The sequence below is a fragment of the Sitophilus oryzae genome, unplaced genomic scaffold (genome assembly GCF_002938485.1).
Source record: "Sitophilus oryzae breed Bouriz unplaced genomic scaffold, Soryzae_2.0 scaffold_489_pilon_pilon, whole genome shotgun sequence".
NCBI lineage: Eukaryota > Metazoa > Arthropoda > Insecta > Coleoptera > Curculionidae > Sitophilus > Sitophilus oryzae.
Window position 1 is genome coordinate 862,337 of NW_022147072.1, and position 20,493 is coordinate 882,829.

Consider the following 20,493-nt stretch of genomic DNA (forward strand, 5'->3'; position numbering starts at 1 on the left):
ATAATTTTAGTTCTTGTTTCGAGAGTTTGCAAACTATTTCAAGAATCAACTTCTTCAATATTAAAGTATACTTTTTCTACTTAGGATAAAGTGTTTTTCTTAAGCAATTTTATTTTCTTTTTTAAGAATAAAGTGGAAAGTCGTAGAGAGGCGACGATGACATACTGTCGTTTAAAAAATTAAGCTTTTAAAAGTTTTTATTGGGCCGTAAAACCTCGATCCAGTACATTAAAATAATTAAATTTTTATACCTGGATATAAAGTATTAGTATTACTTGAGATAATAAAAAAGTAATATTTCTTTATCACATTTTTTTATATATAAGGGATAATTTTATTATACTAAATACACTTCACTCCACGTGTTGTAGAAAACTGCTTATACAGGGTGAGTCTAAAATAAGTGTATATTTAAAGGGTTGGTAGATCTCGATAAAAGCAACATATATTCTCTTTACCGTTTTTTCAAATAAGTCCAAAATATCCGGGTTATTCAAGTCTTAAAAATTTATTTAAAAAAAAATTGAGAGCCAGCCAATTCTTGTATACCATATCAGAGATTAACAAATTAGACCGTGGGAAAATTTGCGGTGATATATACAGGAAGAAATTTTTAAAAGAAAATGTACAGAGTGGGTCAAATTCGACGCTTTTAAATTAGGGTTCCCAACTTGAGCATCGGCGATTCCGGGACAATTATTTTTAAGTTTTTAAATAATTGAAACAAAACATTAAATATTAGAAATTCAAATATATTATATGTATATGTGATTTTTTTGGTCCCGGCCAAGGCAAAATTTTCGCCGGGACAAACTTTCTGATTCCTGGTTAATCCCGGTTAAACCGGGACGGTTGGGAACCCTATTTTAAATGGAAATACCCTTTTTTATAGGAGATAGACAAAAACTAATATCGGTGTCTGGAGCTCAATTTTTGTCAAAAACATGATGGTGAAAACAGCATATCGATATCTGTTACCGTTTCAGAGTTACGGGGTGTTTTTCAAAAATATGCATTTTTAACAAATCGCTGTAACTTTTTTGCTATGGAAAATTTTGTTTTTTTATGAAAACATTTCCAAAGCACCTTTTTACGTAGAATTTAATGATTTTTTAATATTTTTTTAAAATTAATAAATTAAAAATTATCAACAGAAAATTTGATTTTTTTATATGGGACACCCTGTATATTTTCAATTTATTGAAAAGAATTTAAAATTGCCTTTCCAAAAATATAACACACTTGATATTTTACTCGATTCCCCTTCGAGATATAGAGTATATAAAAATTCGCCCGCTTTAAATAAGTAGGCTTTGAACGGCACAGGCGGTAATGCAAAAAAATTCTAGCTGTGAGCCTCAATTAAAACGAAAATAATATTTGCTATGAGAGATGTAGAATTTTATAACAATTTAAAATATATTTAACCAACAACAACACATTTAAACTATATCTAATAACAATAAAAATAAATAGCAAACCAAGACATGAGATTTTGCTACAGGTGTTTGACATATCGACCGTCTTCTGTTATGGACAGACGGGGCAGTTTTTGAACATTTCTCGCGGAATTCATTAACTCAGTGGGGGTGAAAGATACCCTCTCATAATTGTTCATTCTTGTCTGGATTGTCTAGATCTTGTCTAGATTATACGGAAGAATAAGGAGCCTTTATTCTTCCGCAAATATATCCATAGGATTAGATCCATGGGCAATAAGTCAGGCGGTCTCGACGGCCAACGGCTGGAATCTTGATTAGCTATTCAATTATTCTTGAAATTGGCTGCAAAAATTTGCTGATAACTTCAGCGTTCAGAGGCGGTGCGTCGTCTTGCTGGAAAAAATATGTTTTCGAGTTCCTTTAAGGGCATATTATCAATAAGGGGTCCAAGCCTACTAGTTAAATGTGGCAAACTTTTAAAAATTCTGTATTTCGAAGGGGATTATAACAAAATATCAAGTGTGCTATATTTTTGAAAAGGTAATTTTAAATTCTTTTCAGTTAATTTAAAATATAGAGGGTGTCCCAAATAAAAAATCAATTTTTCTGTTGATAACTCTTAAATTATTAATTTTAAAAAAATTATACTCGAACCATTAAATTCTACGTAAAAAGGTGCTTTGGAAATGTTTTCATAGATATACAAAATTTTCCATAGCAAAAAAGTTACAGCGATTTGTTAAAAATGCACATTTTTGAAAAACACCCCGTAACTTCGAAACAGTAACAGATATTGATGTGCGGTTTTCACCATCATGTTTTTGATGAAAATTGAGCTCCAGACACCGATATTAGTTTTCGCCTATCAAACTCTATAGAAAAGGGCGTTTCCATTTAAAAGCGTCGAATTTGACCCACCCTGTATAATTTTCAACATCCTGTTTTGCAAGAAACCCTTCATAGACGTATTCCTGGGGTTGAAATATACCACACCTCAAAATATTTGCAGTTATTTAATGAAAAACAAACAAAAGTGTATAACCCCTATAACTTTTTTATTTCTTCAGATAAAAAAAACAAGATTTGATATGTTAGCATATGATATAAATTAGGATTTTATACAGGTACGGACGAAAAGTTACTACTCTTCGAAACCGTTAGAAAAATGTAAGTGACGTCTCCTACAAGTAGTAGCAGTCATATTGCCAGCGAAATCAAATTCCTCACGTCAAAAACACACAGACACCAATTTTTATCCAAATATCGCCTAGAATTTATAAATTATTTGGAAAAACCCGAAATAAAAATGAAAATTCTACGCCCTGTATCTCCGAAACGTAGCATTTTAGGACATACATTTATAGGAACTTTTTTACTTGTTTTAACTGCAGAATATTCTGCCGAAGTTTCCCGAATACAACTCGAACCACCCTGTATTTTAACTCATTCCTAATTATTATTTCCAGAAATAACACATTTTACTTCAAATATCTAATCTACATTAACAGTAGCAAATTAAGGACAAATTTGACTAATTCCATATTACAATATAATTATTATATCTCAGAATCTCGGTTTCCTGAGTAAACTCTCACTTCCGGAGTTATTACTCGCTGATTAATGAAGGAGATGCAACGTAGATATTATTAAGTTACTTGCAGAGATCTCTTAGAATATGCACTTTAACTATAATAGTTTTGAACTTAGAACCATATTATTGTACCTGTTTCTGTTTCAATTTAGAACATGATAACAATAAAAAGTGAGTTATAGTCTGTCCAACGACAAAATCCTTGACAGTGATAGATGTGTCTGTCATTTTAAATTCAAAGTCGTTTATTTTATTTTACAAAGAAATAAGTTGGTATAATTGGAACGCATAATTAATATATTTAAATTTTGAGTGTCAAGTGATTACTTCAAAATATTGTGAAAAAAAACTGTATAAATCTGAAAAAATCTAATCTTGGTTAATTAACTTTAATCTTAATTTTTTTCTGTTAGTACTAAAATGTATTATTTACCTATCGTGTGATGTTATTTTACAGATACTCCAGTTTTTGGTACCATATACGAAATGGTATAGTCTATAAAATGAATAACTTTGAATTTTGACCGTTATTTTTTACCAACAGGGCAAATGTAAAATCCCTCTATCAAAAAAGTTACTGATATTCTTTAAATTGAGTGCCTGAACGAATCAGATAGGTAACTCTTTTTACTTTCGTGAAATAGAAAAGGAAAATAATAAAACAAGCGACAGTTCTTCCTCTTCTTGCAAAAATCAACACAATTGTCAAAAGTAAAATGTCATCAGCTTTTGACATTTCTAAATATCAGACCAATGCCGTCTCTAATAGAACAGCCTCGAGCGAGATTTATGACGTCACGCTAGTGAGATACTAAGGATTAATAAATATGTTGTAGAATACATGGAAAACATAATAATTCCTCGTATTTTTGGTTTGTATTTTAAAAATGATACAGTTTACATGAAATATACATAATATACAATTAATTAATACAATATATATACCTGTTTATAGTAATAAATACTTTGGCAAATTAACTATGAACCATACAAATGCAGCAAATGTCTTACAATATACCACCAATATACAAATAATAAATAGGTACATAAGATAATGGGTAAAATGTAAAATATATTTTAAATTTTGGGGTTTGAAAATTGATCTAATTTAACAAAAAAACATTCAATATCTACTAATAGTGATGTATTATTATTTGCATTCACAAAATGTATATGTATATTTTGCAAGTATCAATGTTCGACATATTATATTTGCAAATAATACAATATCATAAAAAAACGGCGTCAGCGATGGCTATGAAATAAAGATCATAGATAAAGCTGTCATTTTATATGTAAAATTATTCTAAAATTTTTGATTTTTTTGAGATTTAGGTTCGGGAAAAACGTTGATTAAGTTTTCATTTGTTTTTTCATTATTTTTTTTTTGGTTTAAAAGAAACTGGTTTAAAAAAAACATCATAGCCTTTATCAGTGTTGTCACATGAAAAAAATAATGTCGAATATAATCCAAAAAAATTACATATAAAATCACCACACACCACATAATGTTTACTGCAATTAATAAACTAATATAAACTTGTCAAAAGATGACGACGTATTTTTTTAAATTATTATTCTTAACACTAAAACTATCTACATTGACTATGGAGTACGATTTCAATCATAGTAAGTAGTAGACATTGAATGTGTTGTTTGTTAAATTAGATCGATTTTCAAACTCCAAAATTTAAAATATATTTTATATTTTACCCATTATCTTATGTACCTATTTATTATTTGTATATTGTAAAACATTTGCATTTGTATGGTTCATAGTTTATTTGCGAAAGTATTTATTACTATAAATAGGTTAATATATTATATTTATTAACTGTATATTATGTATATTTCATGTAAACCCTATCATTTTTAAAATACAAACCAAAAATACGAGGAATTATTATGTTTTCCATGTATTCTACAACATATTTATTAATCCCTAGTATTTAACTAGCGTGACGTCATAAATCTCGCTCCGAGGCTGTTCTATTAGAGACGGCATTGCGTCAGCATGGCCGCAAGTTGCTAACCTAATAAAATTAACACTAGAAAAGCCCGCGGGAACTGTCAAATTCAAAGTTATTCGTTTCACAGACTATATACAACTTTATTTGTGGCTAATACAACCCTCTGGCCATAGTCTCTGGCAAACTGTGCTTCTGGCGGTCTCTAGGCAACGAATATTAACTGTAAACTATGGTCTGGGTCAACACTTAATGTTCTCTCGAGTTTTCCTCCACTTAATTTTAAAAAACACGAAACACAAGTAACAACACAGTCCAAAATGCAAAATGCAAAATATTTATCATTTTTATTTGACATAATTTGACACAAAATTATAACCTATAATTTGGCAAGAGTTTGACAACTCTCAAAAATCTTAAGTCGTGTTCATACGCATCGGAGTCTGTTTGTTGTTCATTGTTGCGTCAAACCAATAATATTGAAATAGAATCTGTCGTTTTTGAAATAAACCAATAAGACTGGTTAAAAACAACAAGAGACGACGCATGACGTATTTACTTATAAACCCATTCATAGTTAACTTAAAAAATATTAGAAACTTTTTTTACTGAAATAAATGGATTGGTATGGAAGTCATCTGCATTTTTTCTGTCATAGTCTGTCGAAATCTTACCTGAGAAAAAAAACAGAGTATAGTTTCATAAAATGTCCAGAAGTGTATTTTTGATATTTTACATTTTGAAACTACAGGGTGGTCCGAACTGTATTCCGGAAACTTCGGCAGCATATTCTGCAGATAAAAATAAGTAAAAAAATTCGTATAAATGTTTGTCCGAAAATGTTAATAAATTAGTTTCGGAGATACAGGGTGTAGAAGTTTCATTTTTATTTCGATTTTTTCCAAATAATTTATGAAGTAACGTCAATATTTCGATAAAAATTGGTGTCTGGGATTTTAAGTTGTTTGAAGAGTGACAACTTTTCGTCCGTACCTGTACAAAAACTACCGAGTAAAAAAATATACATTTACAATGTTTTTTACGTAAAAAAGATCTCTTGGTAAAAATCGCTACGAGTAAAGGTTCTCGATATATTTGGAATCGAAATTATCAATACCTGTCATCATTGACATAAATTAAACATGTTGACTAAATAGTTATTAGGCTGAAATCATAAATTTGAAATATTTTTGTACTAAAAGTTCAACAGAAACTGTTTTATCATCATTTTTTCGAAGAAAAATTGATGGATCGTTTTTAATGAATTCTGATTTGTTGGATTCGTCTTCCCCCTACATAGAAAAACAACTAAATTTTCGGGAAAATTAAAGAAAAACAAATTACACAGAAAATTAATTTTTAAATAAATTAGGTTTGAAAACCCGCCATTTTCCGCAATTTTTCACGTCACTCTAAATCGGTGGCATACTAGACATTATAGAATCGAAATTTAATGGAAACAAGTTGCAAAGTAGTATACGGAAATCTAGGAAGATATTGAAATAAATATATATAAAATACTTGAATTAAAATGTAAACAAAAGTAATGAACTGTCAAATCGATTCGCTTCCATCATTCCAGATCATTCGGTCAATCAGTCACCACAAAACTGACTTCCACAAAAAACACTGAATTCACTGTTAGTTAAATTGTTCAAATTTGGCACGTGTTTTCAACATACCCAGACCTTTAAAAAAACTATTTACGTCTTCGCTGTCAAATCAATAGGGGAGCCAATATTAGAACAGTTCAAAATTTGTGATTTCCTATGTTCCCAACGCCGATGCACCACCCGGTATTATTTTGTGTGTATTTATATTTTTTAAAAGCTTGTTTTATATACATATGCTGCAAGAAGTTCTTTGGAGACATATACTTTTTAATTTTTATTTGAAGCCATAATAAAAACTTCACCATAAAAACGAAAAAAAACACATCATTTGTCATTTTTATTTTTTAATTTTTATTTAGGGAATGTAATTAAACCTAAAAATATGAAAAATTCAAGACTCGTGAAAAGTTTATAAGTATGTATTTTATTCACAAATTTTTCACATTCTTTGTCAATCTCATTTTTATATAGAAAAAAAAGTCAAAGGGTGAATGTTGACACAAAGAAATGACTAATATTATTTTTGTATAAAATTATATATTCTATTTACCGTGTGTATTATTTGTACTGTTTGAAAATGGAACTGTGGAAAAAAGCATATATCTCCTCTATATATAAAAAGGGCTCAAGGAAGGATCCCAATAACTACCGGGGAATTTCTGTCACCAGCACTGAGTCGTCTCTATGGAAGGATACTGAGGAACTTAATTGAAGAGGAATACTCCAGCTACGAAGAAGAAGAGTAGAATGGTTTCAGAGGCGGAAGATCATGTACAGATAATATCTTTGTATTGAAACAGGACATCGAGAAGAAATCTGCAATGAACCAGGAAGTTCATATAAAATTCATCGATCTACAAAAAGCATATGATACAGTGCCTATAATAAAATTATGGGAAGTATTGCACGAATCAAGAATTAACGCAGCTCTGATAAAAGCTGTACAAAATCTTTACTATGAAGGAAAATCACAAATAAAAACGGTCAACGGTCTCTCAGAGGAAATTGCTATCACTAAAGGGCTCCGACAGGGTTGCTGTATATCCCCAACACTATTTAAAATTTATATTGCCAACGCCTTACATCTATGAAAAAGATAATGTAACGGAATGGGTATAGAACTAAATGATATATGCTTATACACCTTGCAATTTGCAGACGACCAGGCCATAATTGCAAACGACAAAGATGACATGGAATATATGGTGCGGAAAATAATTGAAGAATATGCTAAATGGTACTCATGCTAATGGCTCACAGTAAATACAGAAAAAACAAAATACCTTCCAATTGGAGCCAATACAGAAAATCTTATTTTAGACAATAATATGGAAATTAGGGCATGTGAAGATTACAGGTACCTGGGTTCGATATTTACAGAAGATGGAACGGACGATAGAGAAATAAACAACAGAGTAATATAGGCACGAAGAGTTCATCAGATGCATAAATGGCATTCTATGGAGCACTGAAATTAAAAAAAACAGGATATATAATATATACGAGACACTAGTTAAAAGCATTTTACTCTATGGATGTGAAACATGGCGACTCACTGAAAGGAATAAAAGGAAATTAGAGACAACAGAAATGAACGCGATTAGAAGAGCAATGAGAATTTCACGTAGAGATAAGATCAGATATGAAGACATTAGACAACAGATGGGAATAGAGGGAACAATAGTAAATAATATAGAACAAAAATAATTAATATGGCACGGCCACAGAGAATGCACAATGAAAGAATTCCAAAACAAGTCATTCATTGGATACCACCTGGTAAACGAAAGAGAGGACGTCCCAAGAAAACATGGATGGAAGGAATTAGAAGATCGATGAGCGAGAAAAATCTGACCGAAGATCAATGGGAAAATCGCACAGGGTGGAAGTTACGCATCGGACAACGTCGTAGGACCTTCTGACCCGAATTTATATATATATTATTTGTACTGTACGATTATTTGTTAAAAAATTATTATATTTATTTTCTAATAATGGTTAAGGTTAATAAGTTTTATGATAAAGGTTAAAAACTTAACTTAAGGTAATAAAAAAATCGAATTTAATCAGATGATTAATTTGGAGATTAATCAGACCGTCCATAAATTTACACCGTAAGTTCGAATATTGGTTAAACCTAGAAATACCCAGGTAATAGCCCGAAATATGCAAAAGGGAGGAGTGAGTTTAGGTTAGATTAGAATTAGGTTTTAGTTGGTTTTGCATTAATAAAAATATAGGCCTAATCTAAACTTAACCTAAAGTGACCTTTTTTGCATATTTCGAATCCCATGAGTAGCCCTACGTTTAACCAATATTCAGGCTTTAGCAATAACATAATACTCATTCTGATTGGTTTAATCTGGCTTCATAATGAAACTGTGGGTTCGAGGTGCTGTGCAAATTAATGCCATTAATTGCTATATATATATATATATATATATATATATATATATATATATATATGCTATATATATATATATATATATATATATATATATATATATATATATATATATATATATATCTATATATATATCTATATATATATATATATATATATATATATATATATATATATATATCTATATATATATATATATATATATATATATATATATATATATATATATATATATATATATACATACCTCACATTTCTATAGTGTCGTGACCGTGATCCTGACCATTCATGAATCCGTACACGTTCATCTCCATCATTAATATTTTTCTTACTAAATTATTCACTTTTATAAAAAGCTATCACGCTAAATATCAAATATGAATATACTAATACAATATCACTATACGTATCTGGAATATATTTGCGAATGGCAATTAGCGATACGTTAGACTGCCGGAGTGCTGACGTCACGAATGTCAAATTGCTTTCCAAACAAGCTTTAGTTCTTTTATATTTCTATTGAGCTCTTCCAAATGACGTCACAAGATTTTAATATAAAATGTAAAAAACAGGTGATTGAAACAGGTGAAACAGATGAAACAAAAAATCCAGCGATGGCAGATTTTAGAAGAGCCAATTAGCTATCTTTCAGTAAAAAAGCAATTTTCTAGAGCAAGTCGTTACTTCAGCAGAGAGGACACAGATAAACATTAGCATTTTATACATGTAGATTGTTTAATACAGTTAGACAAAACTTTCTTTAATCAAATTCATAGAATTATATATGTCAGTTCAAAGGTCCGATTAATGAAGAAAATATAATCCCCAGTTTAGTCAAATTTATTCAGTCCTATAAAATACCCACATTGAATAGCTTAGAATACAAATCCATCCACAACATTCTGTTTAGGTTTTGCTTTGATTTAAATAATGCAAAGCCTTGATTGAACCAAAGATTATCTTGATTGTCAGGACTAATGGAAGTCTCGTCTCTATTTGTTCAGATTGAATTATAAAACACACTCGCCCAAATTGTACAGGGTGTCCTATTAAGAATAGCTCTCGGCTGTATCTCGGAAAGTATTAGCCGTAAGACCTGCGGAAAAAAATATTTGGAACTAAAGAGACTATGAGAAAGTGCTGGAAACTATTTTCAAGTTTGTAGAACGGCCGCTAGAGAGCGCAACTGCTATAAAAAATGAGAAAAAGAAGTTTTTACACAACTTTGCCTAGATAATGGGTACTATAAATAATAGGTTCATAATCTTCAGTAAATTTTGAATATTTTTTATTAAAACCATTTTCCCCTATCTGCTAAAATAAAGTGGTGGGGGAAGGTTAGATCTGTTAAACGACGGCGACGCGCGACGGCTCGTTTCAAAGAGCGTTTCTTACTCTATATTATATCTTATAAATAATATTAATACGCTTTTGCATGTAGATGCTAGGGGGAGCTGTCTTACAATTTAACAAACTTTGCGCGATTTTTCAAGAAAATTAAATACGACAGTATATGTAATTTTAGCTGATAGTAAAGAGTAATAAAAGCTTAAAAAGTCAGCCAAAACCGCATCTTGATATCTTTTTTCAAACCAAAGTTATTAGAAAACATATAATAAATACGAAAAAATAAGCCCATAATTACCTTTTTTTCTAACACGATATCACCAGCCCCCTTAATTATAATCATTCTAATAAAAAATAAGATAAAGAAGGCTATCAAAATGTTGATCTAATAACAATTTGACGTTTATACTATTACGTCAAAAACAACTTTTTTCCAAAGCCTACTATGATTTCACTGAACATCGTTTCTTGTTCACTGTTATTAACATCTTGATTATTATTGTATATTAATATATCTAGTATTGTGGTATTCAGGTATATTGTCGATTTTAAAATAATCTAATCGTTTCTATCTTATTTTTTATTAGAATAGGCATAATCAAGAGGGCTACTGATACCGTGTTATAAAAATATGGTAATTAAGGGCTTATATTTACGAATTTATTATAATTTTGCTAATATCTTCGGTTTGAAAGAAGATATCAAGATGCGGGTTTTACTGATTTTTTAAGCTTTTATTACTCTTTAATATCAGCTAAAATTACATATACCGTCGCATTTAATTTTTTTGAAAAAAACGCGCAGTGTTTGTTAAATTGTAAGACAGCGCCCCTTATCGTCTACAGTCAAAAGCTTGTATCATTTTTATGGTATGATATAGAGTAAGGAACGCTCTTTCAAACGAGCCCTCGTTGGTTGAATTCTGATCATCCAGTCCGGAGTTATTAACATATGTTTATAGTTAATTAATATTTTGGATTTTTATCTTTTATTTTTAAATATATTTTTGGAACTGTTGGTTTTAGTAATTATTAAATTAAACGAACTAAAAAGTCTGAAATAAAAAACAACTCTCATTTCCTGTCAGTTTTCTCCCGGTGCCGAACATCATCGATAACGTACGATCTACGTCTCCGATTACTTTGATCTGATTGGACGGTTGGTTGCGTATTTTAAGTTTACTATTATTGTGACGCTCGACGTGGATTGCTTTGGCGTGATGCTTCGCGTGATGATTCGCGTGACGCTTTGGCCATTCAAGGCCGTATGTCGCGGCCTTGAATTTTTACTCTCATCGCGCGTAAAGAAGTTTCACTTCGAATATCTTTGTTTCGCTTAACTCGGCGGTGATATATTTTTTCTGACAATAAATAACGTATTTGCATTGATGAAGTAGAAAATATAGACTCGTCTCAGTCTTTTCTAGTTAAAGTATTAAAGAGTTTTATCATTGAAACGGTGAAAGATCGTTTGACGTGCAAACACGGAGAACGAACAATAAAATAGTCTATTGTTTTATTTTCCTGCAAAAAAAATCAGTCCTTTATTTCGCCAGACAGCCGTAGAATTCCCGCTTGAAAAACCAATTAACCGTATTAGAAGTTGGACGAATCGAAACTCGGACGGATATTCCGAGCTGCTCAGTCAAGATATTCGCGACGCAATAGAACGAAATGGAAACAAATTTGCATCGTAGAGAGTTGAAAAACCTATTGAATCCGAATCGGCAATTGGCTGTATCGATAACGATCGGTGCCGTTTTTGTATTATTTATTTCGATTGTTAGACGAGCTTTGCAAGTTTTTAATCAGCTAATTGACGAATAGTAAGTTAGGAGTTGTTGCATTTGTGTACAGTGTGTTCATTACCATGATGCAGCAAACAGTAATACAGAGAACAGTAATAATATAATATTACAGTTTAAAGAATATACTATACAGGGTGTCCCTGAAATAAGTGCAAGTATTTTAAATGGTAGTATAGTTCAACCCCAGAAACACGCCTATGAGGTTTTTTTTTGGAAAAAAAAAATTTGAAAAATTTTTGGATTTTTTTTAGTTTTTAGTTAGAAAACATAATTTCTTAATAATATGGCAACATTAGATTAAATTTACAAGAAAGAAACTCCATAAAAGATCCAGTGGTTCTCAAAATTTTAGCAAAAAATAATTTTTCTTGGACATTTTCAAAGTAAAATAACTCCGTTATTTTGGACTTATTTGAAAAACGATAGAGAGAAAAGTAAAGTAAAGATATGAAGTTAACGTCTCGTTTTTGCTGCCAGGGCTAATCTGGACGGGGCCTACTTTTTTACGCGGAATCCGAACCGCGATCCTCTGCGATATCATGGTCAATGGCCTACCGACTTGGCAAGTGTCTAAATCGACTTACTCACGAGATATCCGATCTCATCCGGCCTCGAACCGGCGTGAATGAGCAGTGTGTATCAATAGATTTTACACTTTTGCCTTTATTGGACAACAGCAAGATACAGAGTTTCGAACGGGTCACCCGTCCATTCACTAGTATCGCCTTACGGCGCTTAACTTCGGTGTTCTAATGGGAACCGGTGTTTCGACATAGCTGGGCCGTTGCGATAGAGAGAAAATATGTTTCTTTTATCGAGATCTACCACCTCTTAAAATACTTGCACTTATTTCTGGGACACCCTGTATATTTCAAAATCTGTATCTTGTGTCAATATCAGTCTGGTATTTTATCGTTAATAGATAGATGTAATAAAAACGCGAATATTTGCGAAACCGCTATAAATTTTGAAAATACCTTAAATTCAAAAATTTTTATTTTTTTTTAATTCTCCATTTACCAGAGGAATAATATATAGGGTGTTTTATTTAAAAAAAAACACACGAAGAAAACTGATTTTATATTTTAGAAAGTTTGACCTAGAATTTTGAATACCTTGTATAGTTTAGGATTTCGATATTTATAGCAAAGTAAGTACAGGGTGTCCCAGTTTTGTATGTGTAACAGGATATCTCTCTTACGGGTAGAGATACAAAGATGCGGTTTTCATATCACTATGCTACTTTTTTATGAAACTCAAGGTGGTACACACAGATTTGTCCTAGCCCTCTTAGTTCCTGAAATACAGGGCGAAATTGAAAAAGCATTTTTCAATTTCAATATAATATAATATACCCTAGACTTATTATATACTAAAATATATTTTTTAGCTTTTTAACATAAAACAACCTAGTTTAAAAGAGTATTTATTTTATTTAATTCAACCGGGTAATTTTGATTTCCATCACTTTTTTTCATAAACTGCACTGAAAATGAGCTTATGCAGCTTTTAGATTTGATTGCCAACTTTCAAAATAAAAATAGAGAATAAATAAAAATCTTGAACTCCAGCTATTTCGGATGCCCGTACTAGTAAAATACGCTTCGTTCGACCAAATGATGTTCTTGTGAAAATGATTCACTCTTCCACATATTATGTCGTCGATGTACCAGTTGCAAAACTCGACTATACGCACAAGATCAAGGTTTGAATTTAAATTGTTTTCATTTTCTTAGCACTTTTTAGTTTTAGATACACCTACATCTTCTTCTATGCATCTACAAGATGTCTCTGGTGTGGTGTTAACTGATGCCAAAACATTTACCTCAGATGCTTAATTTTTTTTGTTATATCTTTTAATCTGGGTTTGTTAAAACATCCATATTGAATTAGGTTGCTTTGTATTTTCCGAAATATGAGCTTATCTGGCTGTGTCAGGTCCCGCTGTCGCGGGATATCTGGAATACTATAAATTACAATGTTTTAATTACAAGGATACCTGGTAACCTACCTGTCCAAATAGAGTTGTGCCGCTGCATCAGAATCATCGTTGGCTATTCATGTCATAGTTTAAAAAAAAACACTACAACAAACTAAGGTGTACACTCAAACACTACTGTACACCCTGTACAGACCAACAGTAGTAAATATTTAGTATAGTTTTGATTTCACAACATTTCTTGTATTTTTAATAATTTTTTTAAAAGAGGCTGGAAACAGTTCTTTTTTTATTTATTTATTAATATCTCTGAAACTTTCGAAACATATTTAATAATATCTTAGGATTATGTAAAGTGATCAGAAAGCAGAAAGGAAGTCAAAAATATCGAATTCAATTAAAAAAACGCTAAAAAGGTGGAGTGGACTATGCAACGTAACTCCTGGCTCTTTCTTATCGCTGCGGCTTTTACATTTGAAAGCTGAACAACTAATCACCATTGTATTAAAGGTTTCTACACGCAAACTATTAAAAATAGCTAAAATTGTCGCTGATGACCAGCTGATGACTCATTCGTTACAACCAAAAAAATGGCGTCTAACATCACAAATTCTGCTGCAGCCTGTATATGGGCATTACATATCCTTGTATTCTTTAGTCATTGGACTGGCTACTACAACTTTTAAGCTAGTAAAAGAACAAATTTTCAACCAGAACTTCGAATATTTTGGGCGTGCCCTTTGCGGCGGCTTTCAACAAAATCCTTGCCGTCCCTTCTACCAGTTGTCAAAATTCCATACGTAGGTAATATCATGGTAACTGCGCGGCCACCATCCAGCTCTCCCTCTACATGTACTTTTTTCTACTATGTTTTTTAATTATTGTTGTATATTCAAAAATTAGTTAACAAGTTATATAGCCAGTTAAACTTGTGACAAGATAAGACATGCTTGACTTAAAACTTAGTTTCATCACATCGTATTTACAATATGAATATAACGCAGTTGCAATATAAAAATATATTTATTGTTTTTCCTCACTTAAATTTTGAGTTTTTTTTTATTATTAATACATATATCTTTATCCTAAATCCCCGGAAAGCAATATATTTGAAGTTGTATGCGCAAAGCTATAAATCTTCATTGTCGAAACAATATTTTTCTGACGAATTTGATAGGAAAATGTGTAAGACATTTTATTGTTACCGTCAGAATAAACGGTGCTATCCATTTTGCACATTTTCTAAATTTGATCTATGTTCTATATTATCTTATAAATAAGATTGACAGCGCTTCCAGATGGACCGGACCGTCCGCGCTGTTTTTGTGCTTCTTTTTTTTTCTAAGATCCGTCCAAGAGCCGTCAGACGAAATCATCCGGACGGAGCATACGCGACCCATGTGAAATTGTTCATTTAAACCCATGGAACTCACGGACGCTCCGCGCGGACGCTCCGCTCCATCTGAAAGCGCTGTTATACGTTTTTATTTAAAAAAACAAATTCTACAAATAGTAAAGTTATAACACATATAGTTCATAATATCAAATAAACTTTTAGTCGCGTAATTAAGTTTGACCGGCATAAAATTGCCCACTTTTACATAATTTCTTTAAATCAAAATATTTTGTGAAACAAAAATAAATGAATTATAAATTTATAAACAGTTATTATTTACATCAACAAAACTCATCTTCTTAACAGCACTTAAGCCAATAAATAAGAAAAAGCCTAGTTTAAGGGACATAAAGGGCCATTACTACCGCATGTCGTTCAAAATATTCCAGTAAAGTTGCTATGAGTTTTTTACGGCTATTAAGCTGTCTTGTACACTTCGCACTAAAAGAGTTTCTTAACAATGTTCGACTGCAAGATCTGCTAGTAAAAACTTTTAAGCTTAACATTTAATCACAACACAATTCATTTAAACCAAAAACTCGTAATACAAAACTAAAGTGTCAAAACGAATGACAATGTCAGGAAATAAATAAATAAATGTGGCAACTTGAAATTTTTTATAGCAGAGCTTCCACCTGAATCCCCACCGGGAAATTTAAATTCTAGTTAGTCAGTCCGGCGCCGAATATGTCCATGGTTGGCAACAATGAATTTATAAATTGCGCCCCTGATTACGTAACTTGAAATTTAATTGGTATCGAACATATTTAAATTTGTTACAATGTTTAAAAAATCCTTTACTACGTTGTAATTTTCTAATTTCTATAATTTTGGTGTTTCGGATATTCATATCAGTCTAAGGAATTAGAGCATATGAATGAAGTACTGAAGGATACTCAAGAAGTGAAAATGTAGTCCTGGAACCACAAGACTGAAAACTACACAAATGTTTTACCATCGAGCATCATCTTGAAACTTTCAATGCCGCAAAAGGAACTATGTTTACTTGAATGTTTAAATTGTTTATACATATACATGTTTTTATTAATGTTAGAGTTATGTCATAATAGCAAGCAGTTTAAAGGCATATTACTATTACATTTCTACAGTATGATTCACAAATAATTTTACATATCAAATGTCAACGATTTTCATTTCATAGCCATCACTGGCGCCGTTTTACGAATTAAATTAGAATTTATAACGTTCTATCTGAAGATAACACGTTAAGAACAAATAAGGGTTTTAAAAATATTTAAAAAAGAATTCAATTTCCCAGCCGTTTCTAGAAAGAAAATGGGAAAATACGAACAAGCTAGAAGACTTTAATTAAATATGTTTCAGTTTGAAAAGATATTTTCTGTTTTAATTAACGCTGTCTGTATCAGACCAGGTATTTAAAATGTCAGATATAGCGCTTGCTAGTGGTGTAGGAGAAAATAACCAAGGAGGGTTTTGTCTAAGACAGGATATTAGTAAGCTCTATTTTAAAGCTTCTGTTTGAAGATTTGGAAATATAAAAATATATGCTACTTTTATTATTGTACAAATTTTAAATTCGAAAAATGAACATATTCGCACCATATTTTTTTTCTGAAACAATATACTTTGGTTTATGTCAATGCGAGTAGTGATGTAATATTCAGAGAATGAACAGAAACTGTTACTAAATCACTGATATCAAAAAAATCACGTAACGTAGCTGTTACAAAAAGTCGTACAAAACTGTGATATGCTCACAACCTTCGGTAACAGCGTTTATCCAAACGACTAAGGCTAAGAACATAGTGGAGCGACGAGGCTAACGGCGAGCAAGCAGCGCGACATCGCATCCAAAACAAACCTGTGAAGATAAGTACGTGTGAACATAGTAAAGCGATCTGCTCGAGTGGTTAGATCAAGCGGCGAGATCGATTCAAATAATTTTGTTTTCGTCGTTCTGTCGCGCTGTAGAAAATGATGGATTCCCAAAAATTAATAGATTGAGTATATGTAAGAGAGATTTTATGGGACCAAAAAGGTATTTATCACCATAACCGGTACATTTTAGATAAGTTATGAGATGAAGTGGCAACAAATTTTCGTAAAGGTTATGAAACTTGTCCCACTCTCTCCGGTTTTTGAAAATTTCAAGGACACTGCACCTTCTTACACAGTACTCTCCAGAATTTTAGCCACTGGTAACATTTTAAATTATCAATAAGCAAATGAAAATAATAAAATTGAATATCTCGCTATTCCTCGCCGCTCTACTATGTTTTAGCACCTCGAGGCTTGATCGACGCGGTATGGCGCTGCTTGCTCGCCGCTATCCTCATCTCTCCACTATGTTTTTAGCCTTACATAGTACTTTCGAAGCAGAAGCGTCTCCAATCACAAGCGAATCTCCTTCCACTCTACCTTCGTATGTAAATAATAATATCAATCACTTCGACTACGCGTCGACCGCCAAACGACCCGTTCATGGACCTACTATTATTTACGTAGGATCTAGCGTGGAGAATCTTACTGGAAATTATACTAAAATATTTAGAATACGAAATTCTTAAAGAAAATACTAATAATATTTTTGACAGATACATAACAAGTTTTTTGGTAGTCTTTTTTTCTGTAAATGATCACTAGGTTTATTATAAATAATGGAATAAAAATGTTCTCTTTTTTTACAGTTAGACCGATTTAAAGAACCTCCCGCCTTTGGTCCAATGTGTGACCTCCTCTGGTCAGATCCCTTAGAAGACTTCGGTAACGAAAACAACGCTGAACACTTTTCACACAACTCAGTAAGAGGCTGCTCATATTTTTACAGGTAACATATTATTATTTAGAATTTATTTGAGTAACATTTCATAAATAATTTATTATTTACAGCTACGCTGCCTGTTGCGACTTCCTACAAAACAATAATCTTCTTTCAATAATTAGAGCGCACGAAGCTCAGGATGCTGGGTAAGTTTTTATAATTTAAATTTAATTTACAGGTACATGCTAAACCACACTCTATTAAAACATAGTTAACTGACTATGTATACAGGATTGTTCACCACATACGACACGGAGTATTGTAGCTAAACGATTAGATTTTTACAAATTGTAAATTTTGGGTTCGTTGAAGGACTATTAGAGCTACAATTTAAAAATATTTTTACTAGATACAGAGTGTCCCAAATAAGTTAAAAATATTATAGTTTTATTTTTAAATGGAACACCCTATATATTATTATATTTTTGGATTCTACGATTGAAATAAAGGTAAATTTCATTAAGGTTTATCACATTTAAATTGCAGTAAAAATTTTAAGGCTCCAAAATTTTCATTTCTCCAAGGGTATGAAAGTTTTTAATACTAAATATTTATTGAAGATTATTTATTGATCAAATATTGTGTTGCAATAATACAAATTTTACAACCTTATACAGAGTGTCAAAAAATTTATGTGAAATAATTACTAGCTTTAAACGGCAATAACTTGTTTAATTTAAATGAAACAATGTAATTGTCTATAAAATTGTATTATACCATTTTTTACCCATCTCTACAAGTTTTCGTAGAAAATGCATTTTTAAAAAATAAAAAAAAATATTTTTTATTTCTTCAGAATGTCTAACTTGTATTATAATTTATTGTTCAAGCTAATAAAACTTTTAGATGAGTTCAACTATGGTAGCGAGCATAGTTTTACGCACCGGTTTTACTAGTGGGAAGATAACTTTTAAATAGTACATAATTATAATTAGTACATAATTATAATTTTAGAAGATGTTTGTGAAAAAAATGAAGCAGTAGTTGATTAAAAAATATATACCATTATTATTACAAATTATATTCTATCCTCTCATAATACAGGGTGGCGCACCCCATTCGCCTCGGTTGATTATAAGAAAACGGAAAGTGTAGAAACGAAAATGTTTATGAGTATATGTAGAGAGGCAATTAAATATTATGACAAAGCCACGATTTTAATATTATTTCAATGCGATCGACATGAACGGTAACGGGACTGCGTGAAATATTTTAGTCGGGCCTTCTAATTTCTTCCGTATCGAGCGCTGCGGTCGGAATTTGTAAAATCAACTGAAATGCACCAAGCCTATTGATAAATATACTTATTACTGTCATTTTGATGCCTCTCTGCTGAGAAATAAAATGTACAGAGTGGGTCAAATTCGACGCTTTTAAAGGGAAACACTCTTTTCTATAGTAGATAGATGAAAACTAATATCGGTGTCTAGAGCTCAATTTTTATCAAAAACATGATGGTGAAAACCGCACATCAATATCTGTTACCGTTTCGGAGTTACGGGGTGTTTTTCAAAAATATGCATTTTTAACAAATCGCTGTAACTTTTTTGCTATGGAAAATTTTGTATTTTTATGAAAACATTTCCAAAGCACCTTTTTAAGTAGAATTTAATGGTTTCAGTATATTTTTTTTTTAAATTAATAATTTAAGAATTATTAACAGAAAATTTGATTTTTTATATGGGACACTCTGTATATTTTTAATTTATTGAAAAGAATTTAAAATTACCTTTCCAAAAATATAACACACTTGATGTTTTGCTCTATTCCTCTTCGAGATATAGAGTTTATAAAAATTCGCTCGCTTTAAATAAGTAGGCTTTGAAGGGCACCGGCTGTAATGCAAAAAAAATCTATATAACAATTTAAAATATATTTACCCAACATCGACACATTTCACCTATATCTAATAACAATAAAAATAAATAGCAAACCAAGACATGAGATTTTGCTACAGGTGTTCAACATATCAACCGTCTTCTGTTATGGACAGACGGGACAGTTTTTGAACATTTCTCGCGGAATTCAACTCAGTGGGGGTGAAAGTTACCCTCTCATAACTGCTAAGTATTTCTAATTCTTGTCTAGATTATACGGAAGAATAATGAACCTTTATTCTTCCGTAAATATATCCATAGAATTAGATCCATGGGCACTAAGCAAGGCGGCCTCGAGGGCCAACGG

The 20,493-nt window shown here is 31.4% G+C and overlaps 1 protein-coding gene across 5 annotated transcripts in view; it reads left to right on the forward strand.

Moving 5' to 3' along the window:
* LOC115886477 (serine/threonine-protein phosphatase 2B catalytic subunit 3-like) overlaps positions 1-20,493 on the forward strand; it is a 420,648-nt gene that overhangs the window by 321,695 nt on the left and 78,460 nt on the right. For all 5 annotated transcript variants that reach the window (XM_030905640.1, XM_030905639.1, XM_030905641.1 and 2 more), the window contains exons 6-7: positions 18,176-18,315; positions 18,378-18,455. In XM_030905640.1, the coding sequence (XP_030761500.1) occupies positions 18,176-18,315; positions 18,378-18,455 (218 nt within the window). The remainder of the gene's footprint in view (positions 1-18,175; positions 18,316-18,377; positions 18,456-20,493) is intronic.